Source organism: Sphaerulina musiva (genome assembly GCF_000320565.1).
Source record: "Sphaerulina musiva SO2202 unplaced genomic scaffold SEPMUscaffold_2, whole genome shotgun sequence".
NCBI lineage: Eukaryota > Fungi > Ascomycota > Dothideomycetes > Mycosphaerellales > Mycosphaerellaceae > Sphaerulina > Sphaerulina musiva.
In genome coordinates, this window is record NW_016017384.1 from 1,460,023 (window position 1) to 1,475,848 (window position 15,826).

The 15,826-nt window shown below is 52.7% G+C and overlaps 7 protein-coding genes across 7 annotated transcripts; 2 read left to right on the plus strand and 5 right to left on the minus strand.

Annotated features, from left to right (window-relative positions):
* Positions 1-3,009: 3,009 nt before the first annotated feature.
* SEPMUDRAFT_36992 (uncharacterized protein) lies at positions 3,010-3,417 on the plus strand (the record flags this gene model as incomplete). Its single annotated transcript, XM_016908655.1, has 1 exon — positions 3,010-3,417. The coding sequence occupies one exon, from the start codon at positions 3,010-3,012 to the stop codon at positions 3,415-3,417; it is 408 nt and encodes a 135-aa protein (XP_016763489.1).
* A 457-nt stretch (positions 3,418-3,874) lies between these two features.
* Positions 3,875-6,096, plus strand: SEPMUDRAFT_154213 (uncharacterized protein; the record flags this gene model as incomplete). Its single annotated transcript, XM_016907551.1, has 1 exon — positions 3,875-6,096. One exon carries the CDS (start codon positions 3,875-3,877, stop codon positions 5,072-5,074), a length of 1,200 nt encoding a protein of 399 aa, XP_016763490.1. The 3' UTR covers positions 5,075-6,096.
* Positions 4,610-6,131, minus strand: SEPMUDRAFT_154214 (uncharacterized protein; the record flags this gene model as incomplete). Its single annotated transcript, XM_016907552.1, has 1 exon — positions 4,610-6,131. One exon carries the CDS (start codon positions 6,129-6,131, stop codon positions 5,145-5,147), a length of 987 nt encoding a protein of 328 aa, XP_016763491.1. The 3' UTR covers positions 4,610-5,144.
* A 71-nt stretch (positions 6,132-6,202) lies between these two features.
* SEPMUDRAFT_147277 (uncharacterized protein) lies at positions 6,203-7,996 on the minus strand. Its single transcript, XM_016904194.1, has 3 exons — positions 7,820-7,996; positions 7,613-7,751; positions 6,203-7,448 (listed from the first exon to the last, which is right to left on the minus strand). Exon 3 carries the CDS (start codon positions 7,314-7,316, stop codon positions 6,513-6,515), a length of 804 nt encoding a protein of 267 aa, XP_016763492.1. The 5' UTR covers positions 7,317-7,448; positions 7,613-7,751; positions 7,820-7,996; the 3' UTR covers positions 6,203-6,512.
* Positions 7,997-8,437: 441 nt separating this feature from the next.
* SEPMUDRAFT_147278 (uncharacterized protein) lies at positions 8,438-10,616 on the minus strand. The gene is made up of 2 exons (XM_016904195.1): positions 9,387-10,616; positions 8,438-9,323 (listed from the first exon to the last, which is right to left on the minus strand). The coding sequence occupies exons 1-2, from the start codon at positions 10,264-10,266 to the stop codon at positions 8,548-8,550; spliced, it is 1,656 nt and encodes a 551-aa protein (XP_016763493.1). The 5' UTR covers positions 10,267-10,616; the 3' UTR covers positions 8,438-8,547.
* A 956-nt stretch (positions 10,617-11,572) lies between these two features.
* SEPMUDRAFT_147280 (Cation_efflux-domain-containing protein) lies at positions 11,573-13,748 on the minus strand. The gene is made up of 3 exons (XM_016904196.1): positions 13,390-13,748; positions 12,257-13,292; positions 11,573-12,197 (listed from the first exon to the last, which is right to left on the minus strand). Exons 2-3 carry the CDS (start codon positions 13,264-13,266, stop codon positions 11,816-11,818), a joined length of 1,392 nt encoding a protein of 463 aa, XP_016763494.1. The 5' UTR covers positions 13,267-13,292; positions 13,390-13,748; the 3' UTR covers positions 11,573-11,815.
* Positions 13,749-13,772: 24 nt separating this feature from the next.
* SEPMUDRAFT_147281 (PLP-dependent transferase) lies at positions 13,773-15,726 on the minus strand. The gene is made up of 5 exons (XM_016904197.1): positions 15,560-15,726; positions 15,449-15,503; positions 14,886-15,361; positions 14,747-14,810; positions 13,773-14,670 (listed from the first exon to the last, which is right to left on the minus strand). The coding sequence occupies exons 1-5, from the start codon at positions 15,711-15,713 to the stop codon at positions 14,016-14,018; spliced, it is 1,404 nt and encodes a 467-aa protein (XP_016763495.1). The 5' UTR covers positions 15,714-15,726; the 3' UTR covers positions 13,773-14,015.
* Positions 15,727-15,826: the final 100 nt, after the last annotated feature.

The window sequence follows — 15,826 nt, forward strand, 5'->3', positions numbered from 1 at the left end:
TGGCCGAGAAAATGATTGGCCCAAGCTCGACTCGTCACTGTCTTGGTTCTAGCGTCGATCCTAGTTTTGGACAGACGACAGGCCTGTGAAAAGAGGGTCCGGCCCCAAAAAGTGAATATACAGCTCTTTATACAGCGAACAGATACCTCCATGTGCAGCAGGAATCATGATTGATGGTCGAGACCGAGAACTACCTCACTTATCCAGCCCCGTCAGCTGCCGACAGAGGAGTGTATCCTCTGTATAGTCTCCCTCTCCCCCTCCCGTCTTCAGGGGCTAGATCTCGTTCCACGGAGAGAGAGGTACGAGCGGTATCTCCACGCCAACGTGCGCGGAGACACTCGCGCCCGGAGGAATGCATTGTCTCCAGTACTACTGTAGTACTGTAGTCCCCCTGTACCTCGTAGACTCGTAGTACTACTACTACTACTCGTAGTCGTAGTAAGAATGAGCAGTGCCTTGCGCGGCTCCATAGGTCGACAATACTAAATACTACATGTACTTCTGCCTCCCTCCGTTCAAGGGCAGGGCTGATGAGTGAATCCCGTCAGTAATAACGATGATGATGATGATAGTGGTGGTGAGCCCGTGCGAGAGCTCCAGTCGCTGCCAATCAATAGAAGCAATCATATACTTTTCCAGTTTTCACGATACCGATCGATTTCCGTCTTGTCCTTCGTCTTCCTTCCCTGCAATTTAACGGACAGTAACCTACCTTTGACACACACTAACACACTACTGCATACTGCATTCGGCCTCCCACCACCACCGACGACGGTCGTAGTACATAGCAACACCATCTCGCCCTGCCTGCCGGCCTGGGCCGTGGAAGGGGGGCGTGCGGCGTGCCGACGTGCCTGCGGTGCGTGCGTTCTTGAGGATTGTGACCTCGCATCTTTCATTATTGTCTTCGGATGAGACACCAACGACTCCTTCTCTCCCTCTCCCCACGGCGATACCAACCTCCGCCACGCCATCCTCGTCCGGCCCTTCATCATCACCACCCGGGTCATCGCCTGACGAAGCACTGGCACAAACAAAACTCTTTCCCTGTGCGAGACGGCACGATGAATTGAAACCCCGGAACAAGAGCTGGAAGTCTATCAAGGGATTGCAAAACCCTCCGCTGCCACGTCGGACCAAGAGAGGGTGTCAGTGGGTGGGCAATAACAACCATAATGGAGTTTGATCAAGCATACGCTGGGCGGTGAGCATGATGGACCGTCCTCTCGATCGAGATAGACTGCCATACTGACTTGACTTCCACGCAGCGCTGTCGATTGGAATTTCCCACCGACTCCCACGGAGGCCTCCGAATACACTCCCAATGTCTACCATACACCCAAGACTGCCACCTTTCCATCACACTTCCACGATGCCTTCCCGACACCTCAGCTGCCCAGCTACACGCCGAGGCAGGCCGAGTATCCCAACATGGCCGCCATGCAGAGCAGTGCCCAGTGCTATCCGAGCATGGATATGGACAAACAAGAGCGAGTCGAGGTCGCCATGGCACTCTCGCATCCCTCTGGCTTCCAGAAAGATATGACCAGCTCATTGTGCAACACCTCTCGCCCACAAACAGGACCATGGCATCCCCTTCCGGCCATGGCCTACCCCATCCAGCTGCAATTGCAAATGCAAATGCAGACTCCACCGCCCACTCGGGGCTCGTCGGTGAAGAAGCCTCAGCTGCAAAACGTTGCCTTTGGCACACCGTCCACCATCGTGACTAAACGCTTTGCGAGTCCTCAGGTTGCTCCCCAGCAGACGCCCAATGCCTACACGGACATGGCACCATTGCAACATCCACAGATGCAGAACTTCTCTCCCGAGTTGTATCAATTCGGTACCTTTGGTCCAGCATCTGCCCCTGTGCTGCCGCAGACTCCGCTCTTATGGGATCAGACTGCTAGTTCATTCCCCTTTCAGCAACAGCAGCAACAGCAGGAACAGCAACAGCAACAGCAGCAGCAGCAGCCCAGATTGGACGAGCCGTTTGCACCAACTCCGTCATTTTCTACAATGCAGTGGTCGCAAGCACCATCTCCCGCATTCAACACGCCTGCTATGAACAGCTTCCCAGTACATACCGCTGTACAGCGTCCTGCGTCTGCAGTCCATCTGAGCCATAGCGAAACGCCGTTTATGGCTGCTACAAGTGTAGATCCATCATTGGTGTATAGTTCACCAGTACAGCCACCTCAGCAGCAGCCGGTGGAGCGTGCAGCAGGTCGGCAGCCTAGGCTGCAAGAGAGTGCTTTGCCGCCTGCTTCGAAAAGAAAAGACAGCGGCACGGCGGACCACAGCAAGAATGAGCATCACAAGAGGACAGATACAATCTTCACATCAAACTCCGCGGCATCGACCTTGCCGTCGGCCGGCGTTGCTTCGCACCCGTCACTACGGAGAAGCAACACAACTGGCACCGCTGGATCTCACACTGCACAGACTTTGTCTGGCATGGATTCGCTCGGTCGGCGAAGCAGTCTTCTACAGGTGCCTCGAACAGCTTCACCTCTGAAGCGGGTCGGCAGACCCAACCTGGGCTCAATCAGCGAGAGTAGAAAAGTGAGGGCGCCGAGCGTCATCTTGACTGTCGATGAGTCCGGCCGCGCCCACGCCGTGAGAACAGAGGTCCCAGGCCTTGATAGTTCCACACGGGCTATGCGTGAGCGATATCCTGGTCTCTACGAAAGTGACTCGAGTGATGACGAAGACGTCGACGAGACTGAGAGCACTCCTAGTAGGAGCGCTTCTTTCAGTTTTTCAAGGGGTCAGGAGAGAATGCCCAAGGCGGCCAAGCTCGATTCCTCAATTGAGAGCCTGGATGGACTCGGTCTCCCCCGCGCATCTTTGGCTATCTCGACCAAAGTGGCACCCTCCCGAGCAGCAATCTCAGCAGCAGCTCAGTTGCGCCGAGGCAACAGTCTTCGCAAGCGCACCCCAAGCCGAAATGGACAGAGAAGAGTGACCAATCCGAGCGCCACTTCGATCGACACTGCGCCCATGGGAGATGTCTTCCAGGATAATCGACAATCCGTTATCGGATCCGACGACTTTGACAGAGGTCTCACGTTATCCTCTCGCGGGTCATTCGAACTCGATGCCCACAACCGACGCTGGAGCATGATGTCGCTCGAGCAACAGCAGAGCATTTCTCCCACCCATCCGCCGCAGCCCTCAGACACGTACTTCGCGCAGCCCGCGCCTCGTCGTCAACCACGTCCGCAGGTGCGCTGCATGTGCTCATCGACCAGCGCTCTGAGCAGCGAGCAGATGATCCAGTGCAGTTCATGCACTCAGTTCTTGCATTGTGCTTGCGTGGGCATTGGTCCAGACACTGTCCATCCTCCCAAGTTCACTTGTTGGTTGTGCACTAGACCAACAAGACTGCAAGCCAGCAATCGCAGCTGATAACGCGTGCGAATCGGCTGGGCTCTCCTTGTCCAAGTTCAATACATACATGTATTCAGCGTTCCAGCGCATTTTCCGGGTGGCGCAGTGGCTTACCATACGACCAGCAGTGACGCTGGCAGCAACGCATGTTACGAGTTACGGGGTGGCGATGTCATTGACGAAGCAAAGAGATGATGGATCAAAGACAGACACACAAAGACCAAGCCAGGTCCAGGCTGGCTGGACAAAGGGCCTATGTAGTAACTATAGGTCGGTCATAATGAAATTGTCGCAGACAAAGCGCAGCAGTATGCCTTTGACTCGACAACACTGTTGAGTCTTTCTTAAAACTTGTCAAAGGCAGTCGTCTCTTCACTGGAAGTCTCATATAACATCACTCAACTCACCCATACGGTAGGCAAGTGATACTTTTGTCAAACCCCCCTTTGGCTAACTAACAGAAGAGTAAAAAAACATGTCCTCTCACAACAACAACAACAACGCAACGCGTCGACCGCGGCCACCACACCATCACCATACTAACTTCCCTCCCCAAACCTACGCCGACCTCACCACATCAGACATGCAACTCCTCGCTTTCCTCTTCAGCCATCCCCCACCCCCTTCTTCTTCTTCCTCTTCCTCTTCCTCTTCCGCCCAAGCAGTAGCAGCCTACGAATCCCACATCCGCACCCTCATCACCACAACTCTCCCTCCCCATCTCCTCGCCAAAATCCCTCTACTGAATACAGGTTTTTGTCACTTGCATCGAAAATTAAACGGTTTAGTTGTGGAGAGTCTTCTTGAGGTGATGTTTGTCGGTGTGGGAAGAAGACATGATGACGAGGGAAAAAAGGATAAGAAGGATAAATGTCCAGGTTGTGTACTTGCTCGGTTAGTATTATCGTCATCATCATCGGGTTATGATAATAATGATAACAAACAAGAAGATTGGGCGAAGTGGGGAGGAAGAGTGATTTTTTCGATTTCGAAGAAGAAATGGAAAGGTTCGAAGAGGATTCGATGGATGGAGGAGTGGTTTGCTGCTGCTGTGGTGTCGGGGTGTAAAGAGGATGGTAGTAGGGGGAAGAGAAGGAGCGATGAGTCTCTGGCGAAAGTTGTGAAGCCAATGTGGGATGTGGCTTTGGAGCTGTATCGACAGGGACAACAAGAATACTCTTCTTCCTCGCGCAGAATCGGTGGGGAGAGAGATTATATTGATCGGTATATTGAAGCTGCGGGGGATGTGGATCGTGCCAGAGGAGAACGAGAAGCGTGTGTTGCTACGCCGCCGCAGTCTGCTGCTACTGCTGCTGCTGATACGTACATGGATTGTATCGCGCGTGATGCTGGTCCATCATGCTGGGATGAATCTGTTGTTGAGACGCCGGATGCACGCGTCCTGCAGACACCACGGCATACTCCTCCACAGGCGTCTTCGATCTACTCGCGGATGGAAGACGGGGAGCCGTTTCGACAAGCTGAAATGCCTTTCTGTGCTCCCCATGAAGGCCTCCGACTGTCTCGTCAGTCACAGCATGCGAGGCGTGTTCTGACGCCTTCATCGATCTACTCCCGAGAGCAAGACTTCGACTGCTATGAGGAGGAGGATGAGGATGATTGGGACTATCGTGGAACTGCGGAGAGCCAGATCATCGAGTCCTACAGGCGGTAAGTATTGTAGGTGTGATCCATGGATATGGTGGATGGTAGGCCCCTCATTAGACTTAGTTCAGCGGACCCAATCAATCTTTCTCTTTCAACACCTGTTGCAGTACTTTTCCCAGCTGCTCATAGCTGATATCTCCCTCGAATGTCGACGCCGTCGTGGCATAAGCGCGTCTCATGTCATCCTCACTCACTCTCACAATCCAGCCCGTGCTAGTGACCATCGTGAGTGCACCATCAACGCCTTTTCCCAGTACTCCCGCCGCGTTCAACACTTTTTCAAGTGAAACATCATCATGATCGCCACCCACGTCTCTCGCCACATCAAACAGATTGCACATTCTACTTTCCCCCAGCTCCTCTCTCACGATCCTAACAGCCCTTTCTCTCCTCTGAATTTCTTCCTCTCGCTGCCTGCGTTCCTGCTCTCTCCGCTTCTCACGTTCCTTTGCTTTCTTCTCCTCCAATTTAGCCTCGTTCGCTTTGCGTCGGGCCTGTTCCGCAGCCTGTGCAGCTTCCCTCTCAGCAGCACCTTCGGCATCACGCGCACGTTGAACATCTCCCTGAGAGCGTTGGAATTCGTGATATGCGCGTCGTTGGTCCTTTTTGGCCAGAGATTTGGCTTTCTTGGCGCCTATATTGCGATGCTGTGGAGGCACACGAGCTGCCGCGGGATTCGCGGGGCCTGCTTCGACTGGTGGATCGACAGGTGCATGATCTCGCAAGGGAGGCATTTGGTCATTGTTGTTTTCATCGTGGGCGCCTTCATTGCCACCTGGGAACTGTCGGACATGGTCGTCCTCAGGTTCTATGACATCGTCCACACCGGGCTGGTGAAATGCCCCGTTTTCCGGAATTGCGGGCTCATCGTGAATCTGCCGTCCTTCTTGTTCTGTGGCGCCTTGTCTTCGTTGCTCGAGGTGTTGTTGGATTTGTGGCGCATAGTACAGAAGTACCGCCAGAAGGCCGAGATGAACCACGTCTTGATAGACTGGAGTTCCAGGTGTGGCAAAAGGAAGGAGCCTATTCAGCAGGCCCATGAGAGACGACATGATCACAGACATGCAAGAGAAAAGAAAGTGGAAGTGAACGGAAAGACTAAGGTCACCCCTAATAAGTTAAGGTACTGGGAGGTGCACTTCCATTCGTATGATGGTAGAACTATATGGATGCTTACGTGAGCTTCTAACCACTCTTCCCATTGCCGTCACCAATACATATCAGGTACTTGCTTCTACCTTATGTTCCTGCGAACAATATGTTGTTCCCCTACGAGTAGACACCAAGTGAAATGCACAGTTGATACATTATGCCGAGAGACATGCGTGCAGCACTCATCTCTGTCTAATCGTGAACGCTCCAAATGCCGGGTATAGCCATCACTAACGCCTTCTTCCCCCCTCATGTCGGGGACATGCACACGCACATCAGGTATGGATGTAGTCTCAAGAGTTGTTCAACCAGATCTTCGAGGTTCTTCGTCCCTGGTCGACCGACACGCGACGCCACATGGCGACATGGTCGATACCCTCTTCATCCCAAGTACCCATGCTCTCATCCGTCTCGAACCCATACTTTCTCCAGACCTTTTGGACACCCACTTGCGCATGAACAAGCACCAATCCTTTCCAGCTGATGGCCACGCCCTTCTTCAAAGCCTCCATCGAAGCAGGGTCCAGCAACGGACCGACCTCGTACGGATGAGCTTTCGCATAGGACAAAGCCGTCTCAATCAACAACTTGGATATCCCCGCTTTCCTGAATTCGGGTATCACAGCCAGCCGCCCAAGTTTGACATAAGGCTCACTCGGCTCATGCCCTTCCTTGGCCTCGTCGCTGCCATGGGTTCCCAACGGATGCGGCGCATGCGGCGGTGGTACTAAACGGATCGTCCCAATAGGCATCTTGGTACTACCGCTTCCCTTGCGTTCTGCTCCTCCTCCTCCTCCTCCTGCTGCCCCATTGCTGTTCGTTGCTGCTTTGAGAGGCATGGAAGCATACACCACCCAGTGAAAACTTCGGGCATCATCCTCGTCCAACTCATTCTCTAGTGGGATGTTCTGCTCTTGTACGTAAACTCTTTCGCGAACGATCATGGCATCGAGAAAGCTTTGCGGCACCGCTCTCGCAGGATCCGTATCGTAGACCGCATCGTTGTCGGACTGAGCTGTAGGTGATTTGGTGGGGTCGTAGTGTCTGAGTCGGTCGTGGAGTGGCTTGATGAGGTCGACGAACTCGGATTGGCCCATGATGGGAGTTGGGACGTTGAGCAGATACTGCTGCTACTGCTGCTGCTGTTGTTGTTGGTCGATTGTGTTGTGGATATATTCCGGGCAGTTCAATTTTTATTTAATTTTTGTTTTTGGAGAGAAAACAATAAGCTAGATAGAAGCCTGCGAGTCAGTCATGGCATAAGGTACTGTCATGAAAGGTCCGACGGCCCATTATTATTAAGCTATGGCCTACGGATGAAGGGCGAAGGAATCGGAAGGAGCAGGTGACAGGTGGAAGGCGCGACACGGATGAACGAACTAAGGGACCTTACTGTACTCCAGCTTCTCCCCTTCTGCTTTAGGACGTGCAACCTGGAAGGACGTGGTACCTTAATGTCCGAGTATCAGGCCGGGCCGACGCTGCTCATTTCCACTTTCACTTGATGGCTGCGCAGTCCAGAGCGGCGCTGTCTGAAGCAGGAAGGCAAGCAGGGTGAGTGGACGAGCACGGTAAGCCGGTGCAGACGAGGGAGTCTTACTAAGGAAAAGTGCCTAAGGTAACTTAGACGGACGTTGGGTCAGAAGGTGACGATTGATCCCTGCGATGGAATAGTTCGACCATTCCTGTTCTGTCGAGAGCAACGCAGAGATGAGAAGAGGTGAGAAGAGGTGAGTAGAGAGAGAGGGAGAGGGAGAGAGGGAGAGAAAAAGAGAGAGAGAGAGAGAGTGTGTGTGTGTGTGTGTTTATGTGTGTGTGCGTGTGTGAGAGAGAGAGAGAGAAAGACAGAGAGACAGAGAGTGACAGAGAAAGAGGAAGAGGCATGATGGATACATACCTAGCTCTCATCACCACTGTCACTGTCGGCGCGCTAGAAGTATGGCGCAGCTACAGGTCAGGTCAAGGTCAGGTAGTCAATTGAGGCAGTGGAGACGACGTATACCTGTATAAGGTAGAGTAGTAGTAAGGTACCTTGGGCGTACACACACATACACACACACACACACGGAGTGACACACGAGCACACGCAAACAACCTTGTCTCACTCTCCCGGATAGGTACCTGTAGACTTGGCCGCGCGGGGCAGAAGAGCCTCATTCCTTGGTCCTTGTTGTGGGACGACAGCTGTCCTGTTGCACCTGTCTGTCTTGTCTCTCTCGTCACCCAATCTGTCATCACGAATCCTACATTAATAAAATGTACATGTTGCTACAAGTATGGTAGTAGGCGTAGGCCTTCACCTCCTGGGACATGACCTCACACACAATCTCACGCCTCAATCTCCCCCGCTTCATACGCTCTGTGCTCCCTCTTCATCTCCCACTTCACCCACAGGAAAGTGGTCAATGCCCAAATCCCTATCCATGAAAACAAAACACCAAACACCAGGCCAAAGGCGTGGTTAAACTCCAAGTTCCAGATGATGGCCGATGCACATCCAATGTAGACCACGACTCCAAACAGCCAAAAGAGCGTGAGGTTGTAGAAGAAGCGTCGAAACATCTTATTGCTCTCATACCGCTCATTGTACCGGATGCGGAACTCTCGATCCTGTAACCCATCGACCGCGATGAAATCCTCAGCAGCATAGTAAATAAACGGCCGGATCTTCGTACCACGCTTGTGGGAATTAATGCCAATGGGAAGCTTGAAGGGTGTAATGGTCGTGATGAACATGAGCGCACCAAGAAAGGCGAAGATAAAGCAGGGCGAGTAAAGGTATAGCTCCGGAATCACCAATTCGGACCCAATCACGAACGGGATGAGTGCGAGCAGGACAGCAACGCCGTACACCCAAGATGTCGCGTCGAGCTCCCATTTGCTTCGGGATAGTAATGGTGCACATTCTTCTTGTCGGAAGTACAGTCGCCACACTCGAGCTCCCAAGATCCAGAGCTCTCCAAAGCCGAAGCAGGCAACGGCACCACCGAGAATGCCTTTGTCGTACTTGATATCTGGACCATGAATGTCGTACCAAACGTAGTACGTGATGCAAGGTACTACGAGGTCGAACAAAAGTACCATCGGAAGACCGAGCGTGATGCCTGCGGATTGATTAGTGTTGCACGTGTGGCCTGACAGAGAGGTGTAGCAATTGAGGTCCTTACCCAGGTGCTGCCAAGGATGGGCCTCCTTCTGCATCAGCTTCGTCTCTCGTCTCCGAAGCGACGGGAGACTTCTTTTTGACGAAACAACAGTCGTCGCACCAGCGCTCAGGCCTCTGAAAGGTGTTGGCCGTGTAGGGTGATGGTCTCCACCCTCGTGTTCGCCTTCAGGCACTTGCAGTGTGACACGGCTTCTCGTGGCCGGTGGTATGCCATCGTGCTCGGCTACTGGCGTGCACTGTATGGTGTGCTCGCTGCCGGCATCAGAGTCAGAGAGCACGGTGGACCAGCGTGGGGGCGTCTCTATAGACTCTCTCTTGCGGTCATCTGCATTAGATGCATAGGTGAGGTGCTTGTTCTGGAGATCTCTTCGAATCGCATCCTTCTCTGGATCCTCGATGTTGGCCTGGTTTTGGAGGTCTCTTCGAATCGCGTCCTTCTCTGGGTCCTCGATGTCGGGCTTGTTCTGGAGATCTCCTCGAATCGCGTCCTTTTCTGGATCCTCGGTGCCGGCCGTATCTGGATCAATCGTGTCGGCGTCGCTATAACTTGGCGCATCCACGTAGACATCGGGAGTTGTCATAGCAGTTCTCTGCAGCTCCCCTGCTCCAGCTGCCTTCTCGTCCGAGGCGTCCATGGCTCCTGTCGCAGCTGGAGTATCCGGTTGTGATCTGATTCGACCCACGCTCTCAGCGTCCTGGGCTTCCTGTTGCGCCTCTATTGTTTCTCTTGTCGGCTCGCCGTCGACGTTCGCTCGTCCCTGCGCAACACCGCTCCACCTCTCGGGGACCCTCGCTTCTAATCTTCCAGAATTTCTTCGTGGGCTTGGACTGACGCTTGCAACGCGTGAGGGCTTCACGCAATGTTCCGGCGACACGCCCATCAAAATCCCAATGCAACACTTGAGTGATTGGTCATCGCTTGGCACCAGAGTCCTCGCCTCGATACATGTCCCGCAAAGTGTGACAATGGGTATGACTTGATGCCGATCAGCAGAAGGGGCCCCAGAGAACGAGCTCTCAAGTAAAAGCGGCCAGGTAGGGGACAAGCGACAGGATAGGATAGGTCTGGTTCTTTCACGATTATCATACCACTAGCCTCACAACATTAGTCAAGCAGCAAAGTTTCGCATCGCGTTCTGTAACGTGTGCCGAGCAACGAGACTCATGATGGCGTGAAAGCATAGCCTGCCAGTTCCGGTATGGCAACCCCAGCAGGTCGCACGGCGTTGTTGCCATGGCCGTGTTTCAGCCGCCACAAGAGCCCGACATGGTTGTTTAGGTTGGATAATAACAACCTATGTTGTGATGGGCGTGGAACGTGTCTAGTGGGCAAAAAAAGTAAGGCGATGGAGTCTTTCGGGGGTGAGATCGGAGCAGAGATCGGACTCGAGCGGAACCTGACGATGACCTCACAAAACGCCTGGCGCGTCTGTACCTGGAAGTTGGAACTGCCTCCTACTGGCGCCGGGTGTGGCTCGGGGCCTCGGGGCGTGGCCATGACATATTGCAAAAGAGGAAGTGCATGTATGGACCGTACCAGACGTTACCTTACTGTATGCATCCGGTACGGCGTCCACTCTCCACTACAGTGGCACTTTCTTGGGCACAAACCACATGGATGGGGGCGTTGCAACAGAAGACGGACAGCTTCTTCGGAGTCCAACCTTGCCAACCGTATCCAACATCAACAAGATCAGATACGGTAGCCATGGCAGTGGAGTGGCACGTATTGTTTGTTTGTTCGTTCGTTTCTGCCGCATCAAACGGGGATGAAACATGCTCGAGTACCTTACCTCCTAGCCTCTAGCCCGATCTGCGAGACCCACCATCCGAGCCTTTTGTCATGTGAAAACATGGTCTGGCTGTATGGGAGCGGAGCGGAGCCGGGATGGCTTGACCATCTGTGAATAGTTTCTGTGGTTTGGCAGCCAAGCCTGGTCATAGGAGGTAGTGAATGCACTACTGTCGGCCATCACAGTTCGTTGCTGTGGAGAGCGTGAGCTCATTCTGCTCCACATGTGACAAACCGGTTGGAAGAAGCATACCTACGTGTACCTACAGTACAGTAGGTATATGTATGTGGCTGGTGGGCTTTCTGGTGTCGCAGAAGAGACTTTTCGATTGTTGAATAACCCCTCCTAGCAGAGATCAGGATGCGTGACAATAATAGAGGTCAGTTCGAGGTTAGGAGCTCAATATCGATGCATTCATTATGCCTGCCTGGTTCGTAATATTCATCAGTTCTTTGCTGCCGTAATGCTCTATCCCGGCTAAGGTTCCTTCGCCGCCCATCGATCAGGTCCATGTATTGGCGTTCTTGCTTGCTACGCAATTCGCTGTCAAACTCGTATTGCAGGTTTGGCCAAAAAGGACAGATCCTACTCCTGGCGCACCCAATGTTGTTTGAAAGGCTCCAAGAAACCAAACTGCTCACAACTCCTTCTTCAAGAAATGCTCGGGAGAGTGCTGCGTCTCGTAATCCACGTGTACCCACACCCTCTCTACGTCTGGCAGACTTTCCAACTTGGTCTGTAATGCCTCTGCAACATCATGCGTCTCTTTCAAACTAAGATTTTCATCCATGACAATATCTACTTCGACCATCAGCCGCGGACCAGAGTGCCAGGATCGCACGGTATCGAGTTGACGAATTCGAGGATCATGTGTCATAGAGATGTAGGTGACGTGCTGCAGGAATGAAGTGTCCGCGGATACGCCAATGAGGAGCTGAAATTCCTGATAAGCAGTCCTGAGCCAGAGAAATGAAATGAGGACCGAGAGAATAATGGCACCCATGGGATCAATAAACCATCTACGCAGTGAGTGTCAGCACATAGATTGCACGCAAAAGCAACATGGACCAATACTCACGCGACCTTACTCCCAAGTACGCTGGTCATGAGTCCGAATCCGTTGATGAAGAGATCATTGCGGTGATCTTCCCATAAGATGCGGATTTGACTGTACTTGTTCCTCAGCGCCCAGCAGTAAGCGAAAAGCCCCAGTTTCGTGACGAAGGCAATACCGACTGCGATCACAGATGGGTAGTGGAATTTCGCGTCGTCGGACTTTTCTACGAGCTGCCTGATGGACTCGACGATGAGGATGAGCGAGACGGCAGTCATCAGGAAACAGAAAGTGATGTTGCCAGCAGTTTCTAGTCGCGCTTTGCCCGATGGGAATTTTCGCGGATCGACCTTGTTGACGGCACGATGGCACAGGATAAGAGTCAGATTGCTGGCCGGATCGAAGATGCTGTCCGCCATGGTCGTGAAGAGCGACAAACTGCCAGAAGAGACAGCACCGTAGATCTGGAGGATGGCCAGCAGGATATTCGCAGCAAAGCTGCCATTCACAGCAATCTTGTACTGCAGTGCCTCATCGCCTTGCTCCTCTTTCGCTTCCCGTACGTGATCATCGACAGGTTTGAGCAAGCGTTCAATGTTGTCATTTTGATTTTCGTAGAACTTGAGAATCTTGTGTGACTTCCACTTGTCCTTGCTCTTGCCCACGGGATGGCAGACACGTTTGGCACTGGTATTAGCCTTTCGCGCCGCCTTCTCGTCGTCGAGATTCTTCAAGCCATCGCGCAGCTTGAACGGATCGTGTTCCGCGTGATATTCGGGGAGACTGTTCTGGCGCTCGACATCGTCTCGTTCACTGTCGCTGCTATTGCGCGCATACGCCGGTCGGGCTACTGCCTCCATCGGCTTGGACTCTTGCGGCTGTATCGCAGAGCTGGCGCCCGGACGGTCATGATGGGAGTGATGGGCATGGCTACTCGACTCTGGCGCATGACTGTGAACTCGCTGTGGGTGGATATGAAACGGCGACGGACGGAGAGTAATCGAGTTGTGCAAGTCTGGGTCGCGGTTCGGCATGGTAGCAAGTAATATGGTGCTCGATGCTGATGTGGGTGTCTGTGAGTGGTTGAACGGACGATGAATGCCGGTGGTCCAGGGTTGATGACGATGCGCTGGATGAACGATGAATCAAGTATGTACCTTAATGTACCTGTAAATCGGACCTCGCAACTTTGCAGAAGTCGGAGATGGTCGTTCGTTGTTGCTTGTGCGTGTGCTTGCCTAGGCGGGAACTGCCTACCTACCAGGGACCTGTACTACCTGGGTAAGGTAGCCTTCACCTCGCCTTCCTCGACCAAGGCACTGACTTAGCGGCGATGATCAAGGCGCCGGATCGCAAGGTGAAGCCCGACATCGCAGCCAAACTCTGCCAGAGTCGCGTGGCACCTGGAGCGACATGCTCGTAGGAGGCACACACCGCCATTGATGGCAATGCAGGATCTGCGACGACTCCGGTCAACTTCCGGAACGGGCACGGTATGGCGATGAGGAGGAGGAGGATGATGATGATGATGAGGAGGAGGAGATGTAGTAGTTTGACGTGCCGCGTCCAATATCTATGCGCGCGTGGTTGAGCCAATGAGCAGCCTCTCGAGCAGCGACATCACCCGATTCCCGAACTGTTTTCGCCTGCACGGCATGACCTCCTCGCTGGAAGTCTGGCAGACAACTCACAGCCGGGAAGAAGATCGTCATTGAAGTGAGTATGAAGTGGCATTCACGAAATGGACGAATCTCGTGTCGACTGTGAGAACTACCACGAGCGATCAAGTCTCAACCTCCAGTGCCTCGCCGCCCTTCCATTTCCCGTTCTTGACCCTCTCGCAAACCTCCTTGAGAACATGCCCTCCCCATAGAAAGTCCTCTTCAGTTAGATAGACTTGTGCGGACAGCCGAACCCACCACTTCCCACCATGGACCACTATCGCCAGAAAAGTATTGTACTCCTCGACCAGTACCTTGCTCATCCATTGCGCAATGGCCACAGCAGTTGCATAATCCGCTCCAGCGTCATCTTTGAGATCGAGCGGTAACCGAACATTCGAAAAAGCACAATTACCAAGAGTGCTGTCTTCATTCTCCATCACTTCAGTGTGCAGTATTGAAGACACGATCTCACCAGCTGAACGAGCAAGATGTTGATAGTATTTCATAATAGCCTCTTCGCCGCGCATGTCTTTCCACGTGACTTTGCTCCGCCACTCCAATGCCGTTTTCACGCATAGATAGGGACTCGTATCAATCGTCCCAGTGAATTCGAATTGGGTAACGAATGCGCTTTTACTGCTGGGTGGCAGAGGCGAAATCAGACCTGACGATGTTCGAGGGACGAAGCCGTGAGAGGTAGGGAGGGAGCTGCGCATGAGGTGTTGGTTCCGAATGGGGACGTAGAAAACTGCACAGCCGCGGGGTACATGGAGCCTAAAAAACCATAATTAGCCCCCAAGCAAAGCAGTGTTGGTTTGCGGAACTTTCTCTGTGCGGGAAGTTTACCTACCATTTGTGCAGGTTCGATATGTAGAAGTCTGGGTCGAGAGATGTGAGGTCGATGGGAATTTGACCTAAAGTAGCGTGTCGAAAATGAGTAAGGATCTCATATGTCAGGATAAGGCAAGAGAAATGTCTGTCCCACGAACCTATACTGTGTGCTCCGTCGATTAAGCTGAAGATTTTTTCTTCTCGACAAATTTTCGTGAGTTGTATGAACGGATGGAGAACGCCGGGCATGCTGACAATGGAGTCGAAGATTGCAAGCTTGGGAATATTTCCGTCTTTTCTGACAGCCTCAATCGTGCTCTGGAATTTCTGAATCAATTCCGCATCTGAGATCGGATAGGTGAATTCGACTACTCTGCTCGTGACTGGTGTTGTCTCGGAAAGGTATTCGATGGTTTTGTGGCAAGCTCCGTATATGGTCGAGAAGTAGATGATGACATCTCCCGGGTTGTAGCATAAATTTCTCAAGACGATATTGACTCCTGTCGTGGCATTGGGGACGAAAACGATGGTTTCGGTCGGGGCATTGAGGTATTCCGCGACTGTTTCTCGAGACTCATCGAGTTTGCGAGGGTATGTGTACCGAATGAAAGAGTCGGGTTGGCCTTCAACGTCACTACAGGTGACAGGCTGAGGATAAGCAAGTATTTCTGAGCATGCAGACTGAGAAGAGCCGACGCTCTCGGCCCATCACTTGACTTACTCTTGCAAGGAGCGGAGAGTGGTGCGTACTGCACGTGGGTAGGTTCCAAAGGAGCCTTCAATCGGTCAGCATGGACTGAGGCTGCTGTGTCGAGATAGACCAGAGCAATACCATGATTCAGATTCCGGTAGCCATGCTGGAAGAGGAAGTGTTTTGCTGCCTCTTCACCCACTTTAATTGTATCAATGGCTGCAAGGTCTGCAGTTGCATGATCAATGGCGCGCGGACCCAATGTCAGATCTTTGATTGATTGAAGGACAGACATTGTAATGTGTTTGCGTGGGCAGGAATTGAGTTCCCATAGCACAATTTAAAGTGAAGTCGAAGTGGGCATTAGTCACCATACCTGTCTGAGTCATCTGTGCGAGCTCTACAGGG

Coding starts and splice junctions, on each gene's coding strand:
- SEPMUDRAFT_147278 (XM_016904195.1), bottom strand. CDS start 10,266: ATGGGCGTGTCGCCGGAACATTGCGTGAAGCCCTCACGCGTTGCAAGC. Junction 9,324..9,386: donor CCATCCTTGGCAGCACCTGG/GTAAGGACCTCA, acceptor ATCAATCCGCAG/GCATCACGCTCGGTCTTCCG.
- SEPMUDRAFT_147277 (XM_016904194.1), bottom strand. CDS start 7,316: ATGGGCCAATCCGAGTTCGTCGACCTCATCAAGCCACTCCACGACCGA.
- SEPMUDRAFT_147281 (XM_016904197.1), bottom strand. CDS start 15,713: ATGTCTGTCCTTCAATCAATCAAAGATCTGACATTGGGTCCGCGCGCC. Junction 15,504..15,559: donor CTACCGGAATCTGAATCATG/GTATTGCTCTGG, acceptor GACCGATTGAAG/GCTCCTTTGGAACCTACCCA. Junction 14,811..14,885: donor CGACGGAGCACACAGTATAG/GTTCGTGGGACA, acceptor ACGCTACTTTAG/GTCAAATTCCCATCGACCTC.
- SEPMUDRAFT_147280 (XM_016904196.1), bottom strand. CDS start 13,266: ATGCCGAACCGCGACCCAGACTTGCACAACTCGATTACTCTCCGTCCG. Junction 12,198..12,256: donor GTACTTGGGAGTAAGGTCGC/GTGAGTATTGGT, acceptor CTCACTGCGTAG/ATGGTTTATTGATCCCATGG.